A 4,387-nucleotide genomic window follows, 5' to 3' on the forward strand; every position below is an offset into this window, starting at 1 on the left:
GGAGGAATGAAAGCCAAAACAATACAAGTGTCAGTCTACATTAATGTGCACATGAAGGTCAGGTCTGATACCTGTGAGAGCTTGCAGTTTGATGCAGCAGGCCAAGTAGTCATCAAAGTAAATCCTCCCACCTTTGTTGTAGCGCTTCATGATTGCATTCAGAGCCTGAGGGGTGATGCGGTAGCCTGACAGAGCGGGGAAACATTTCACCAAACTGCAAGTTAAAAAGGCATCTTGTGCATTTAGGACAGGGGTGTCAAACTCAATCGCACAGGGGGCCAAAACTCAAAGCTCACTTTAGGTTGCGGGCCGAACAGGATAAACATTTATTGAACAGACGAAAACTAAATGTTTTTTGAACATAAATATGATTGACATGAAACAGACAGGATACAATATTATTCCAAAATAAACTTGAACTTAAAATCACCAACCCTATTTCTGCTAAGGCTTACATTTGCAAACATCTGCTTTTTGTCTGGACACAAGACATTGCACACTTTCATCATGCAGCTCTTCAGAAACTCTCCCTCGGTAAATGGCCGGGCTGATTTGGCTATCTCCTCTGCCGCAATAAAACTTGCTTTCACAGCAGCTTCACTGTGTGATTTCGCTTTGGTGAAAATGTCCACTGTGATTCTTTTCAACTCCTCTACCATCCGTAGATTCTGCTCTGCATTCACGTTTTTCAGCTTGTCCTGATGTTTTGTCTCGTAGTGCCGTCTTAGGTTATATTCCTTAATTACAGCTACATTAGCTCCACAATTAAGACACACGGGTTTACTGACAATGTCAGTAAACATATACTCAGCCTCCCACCGGTTTTGAAAGGCTCTGTTTTCAGAATCAACTTTTCTCTTGGCCATTTTTAGGGGCTAGCTTTGATTTGAAATTAGGGTTGTATATACATCAACAGACGCTTGATTGATCTGACGTAATTGACGCGGGAATGATCGCAGGTTCAGTAAGGCAGCTGTTGCGCTGCATTATGGGATTTGTAGTTTGTGTGTTATCGGCGCTTCAGATCGCCGGGCCATTAAAAAAACAGGTATATAAAACGATCTCATGGGGCGGATGTGGCCCGCAGGCCTTGAGTTTGACACATGTGATTTAGGACATCTTTAAATGACATATCAGCACAGCCACTGTAAACAAGCTTCACACTGCTCCCACTCTATTCACTAGTGCAGCCAAAGTTTACTCAGTTTATTAATGTTTGACAGGAATAAGAGGCAAAATGTCATATCCACCATTTACTGGGTTTAATGTGCAAAGTGACATTTTTGGTCCTACTTCTGCACTAGGAGGAAAACCCTTTTGCCTTTTGCTTGCTGCTTATTTTGCTTACTGCAGCTTTTTGCACAGTTTGTGTTGTAGCTTTTATCTGAAACTGATCAGCTGCCATTTTCTCTGATCAAACTACACTCAGTAACTTACCATGACAAAGAATCTTTGGTCAAATTTATTCAAAAAAAAAAAAACCTGAAATATCTTGTAGACCTGCTTCTTGCTAAAAGGCAGTTTAGGAAACTTCATAAATGACTATCAGTCCTATGTGCTCTGTGGGATAAACACAGACCCATTTAGGCATTTGGTGTCAAGTGTCACATGCTGGGCATCATCTAAAATCTATGACCCTAGTACTTCTACTTTGTACATCTTACACCACAGTAAGATTATTTTTACTAATACTATACATGAATAATCGATTATTTGATCCTGGGTTTTCCCTGCCATTGAGTGCTTTTGCAGAGCATGTTAACCTGAACATAAAAAGGCGATTAGGTGACATATCAGAATAAATGTACATTAAAACAACAGGGAGAATTCCAAGCACTGACAAAAGTCTTTTTTTTTGTCTTCTGATTAAGTGTTGCCAACTTCCTTTCACAAATATTGTAAGGATAATGGTCAGAAAAAGAGAAAAACAATTGCTAAAAGTTGTCTTCTATAATTTTTCAAACTCCCCAACCGCCAGCGCATCGGCCTAGAACACACCTATGCCCTCTGAAAACCTAGGGGGGAACCCTGTAATCAGCCTAAAAGGTCAACATCATTCAATATTGAAGAAAATAAATCAAAAGAATTTTTTGGAAACTTTTTTTTTTTTATGTCATAGATCCGATGAACTAATGTTTATGACAATTTCTGCCCAGGTGCTACACACAGTTTCATAAAAAAGAGTATTTGGTTTGAATATTTGAAAATTAAACTTTTAAAAAATTTTGTGAAAAAAAAATGCCGTCATAAAATTTCATGCCATAAAAATATGTTTTGAAAAAAATGTATGATGACTGGTGACCCATAGTAATAGAATAGAATAGTAAAAAAGTAAAAGCAAATGAACTGAACAAAATAAACAATTTTAACGTTTCACTTGTTATTCGATGTCCCCATGATTCATTAAATATTTATCATATGAAACAGTCTCACCCATAGTACTGATCGCCTGAGACATCTCCTGAGGTTCAATCGTTCCACTCCTGTCATGGTCAAACAGCATGAAGTTCTGCTTCCAGCCGTTCAGAGCCACAAATAGCTCCTTGAACTCATTGAAACCCATCTTGCCTGTCATGTCCCTCTGGAGACAGACTGGTTAAGCTTCACTAACAGCTGGAATACATGGGTCATGACTGGAGATGTGCAGGTAAAAAGCAAAGCAACTGATTAAACCTGGTTCAAGGCTGAAATCATGTGATACACAAAGGATACATCCAACATTGCAATCATGATCCTGCACGTGTCCAGGCTGAATGCTGTAAAGATGATAAACATGTAAAGAATTAGACAACAATACAATTATGCATTTTTTTTAAACAATGGTAGAAGCTGCACAATGTGGCTAGCTAGCTAAGGCTGACCAGGTTAGGAGAAACTAAAGTGGTTGCTCCTGTATCCAGTTCACCTAAACCTGTGCATATCAGCTGAGTGCTGCAGGTAACATGCAGCATGTGTTTTGGAAAACACAAACTTTTAAAAGCATCATTTGATGGTGGGGGAGTTAATAAGGATCATATGAGCTCACCAACATTTTGAAACAACCCAGTAAAACAGGACACTGCTACCAAGACACTGATTAAATGCAGCTTTTACAGTTTCAGCTTCAAAGTTGTATAAAGCCTTTAGTGCAGGGGTGCTCAATACGTCGTGTTGGTGGATCGCGTGCCATTCAAAAATAAATTGGATGTATCCAGCGTAAAACGCGTGCCAAATGTTAACATGCCAGTGTGACAATTCGCTGTGGCGACCCCTAACAGGAAAAGCAGAAAGTGAAAATCATTCATATATAGTCTATCATCCCTCCTCCCTATGGCATTTGCTACTTGATTGACATGCAGGGCAGCCAGTCTGAGATCTTGTCTTTTCTGTCACACGAGTCACCAAGCATGCACAGTCAACCGCACGAGCTACTGCAAAACTCCAATGAGCGAACTACCTTGTCAGCTTTCGAATTAATGTCTACTAAAGGGTATAAAATAAGTGGGGGAGCCGAATCAAGTAAGAAATCAAAAACGTACCGAAAACATTCCATGCGGAATTGGAGGAGGACTTTTTTTCGCGACGTTATATTCAAAATGCGTTTGCTTGATCTACCAATCTACCATGACGATTCCGAATAAGGGAAATGTGGAGCGGCACTTTCAGACTGTTCATAAAAACTACGACACTCATTCATACATATATTGTGTGTGTGTGTGTGTGTGTTTGTCTTTATACAGTCAGGTCCATAAATATTGGGACATCGACACAACTCTAACATTTTTGGCTCTATACACCACCACAATGGATTTGAAATGAAACGAACAAGATGTGCTTTAACTGCAGACTGTCAGCTTTAATTTGAGGGTATTTACATCCAAATCAGGTGAACGGTGTAGGAATTACAACAGTTTGCATATGTGCCTCCCACTTGTTAAGGGACCAAAAGTAATGGGACAATTGGCTTCTCAGCTGTTCCATGGCCAGGTGTGTGTTATTCCCTCATCCCAATTACAATGAGCAGATAAAAGGTCCAGAGTTCATTTCAAGTGTGCTATTTGCATTTGGAATCTGTTGCTGTCAACTCTCAAGATGAGATCCAAAGAGCTGTCACTATCAGTGAAGCAAGCCATCATTAGGCTGAAAAAACAAAACAAACCCATCAGAGAGATAGCAAAAACATTAGACGTGGCCAAAACAACTGTTTGGAACATTCTTAAAAAGAAGGAACGCACCGGTGAGCTCAGCAACACCAAAAGACCCGGAAGACCACGGAAAACAACTGTGGTGGATGACCGAAGAATTCTTTCCCTGGTGAAGAAAACACCCTTCACAACAGTTGGCCAGATCAAGAACACTCTCCAGGAGGTAGGTGTATGTGTGTCAAAGTCAACAATCAAGAGAAGAC

The 4,387-nt window shown here is 40.0% G+C and overlaps 1 protein-coding gene across 2 annotated transcripts in view; it reads right to left on the reverse strand.

Annotated features, from left to right (window-relative positions):
- The window catches only part of gca (grancalcin), a 30,588-nt gene that overhangs the window by 5,309 nt on the left and 20,892 nt on the right, over nt 1–4,387 (reverse strand). Inside the window, exons 4-6 of one of the 2 annotated variants that reach the window (XM_020586088.1) lie at nt 2,713–2,756; nt 2,434–2,581; nt 72–185 (exon numbers count right to left, since the gene is read on the reverse strand). In XM_020586088.1, coding sequence (XP_020441744.1) covers nt 72–185; nt 2,434–2,581; nt 2,713–2,756 — 306 coding nt within the window. The remainder of the gene's footprint in view (nt 1–71; nt 186–2,433; nt 2,582–2,712; nt 2,757–4,387) is intronic. The other variant, XM_020586090.1, reaches the window with a different exon arrangement.

This window comes from Monopterus albus, unplaced genomic scaffold (genome assembly GCF_001952655.1).
Source record: "Monopterus albus unplaced genomic scaffold, M_albus_1.0 scaffold394.1, whole genome shotgun sequence".
Lineage (NCBI taxonomy): Eukaryota > Metazoa > Chordata > Actinopteri > Synbranchiformes > Synbranchidae > Monopterus > Monopterus albus.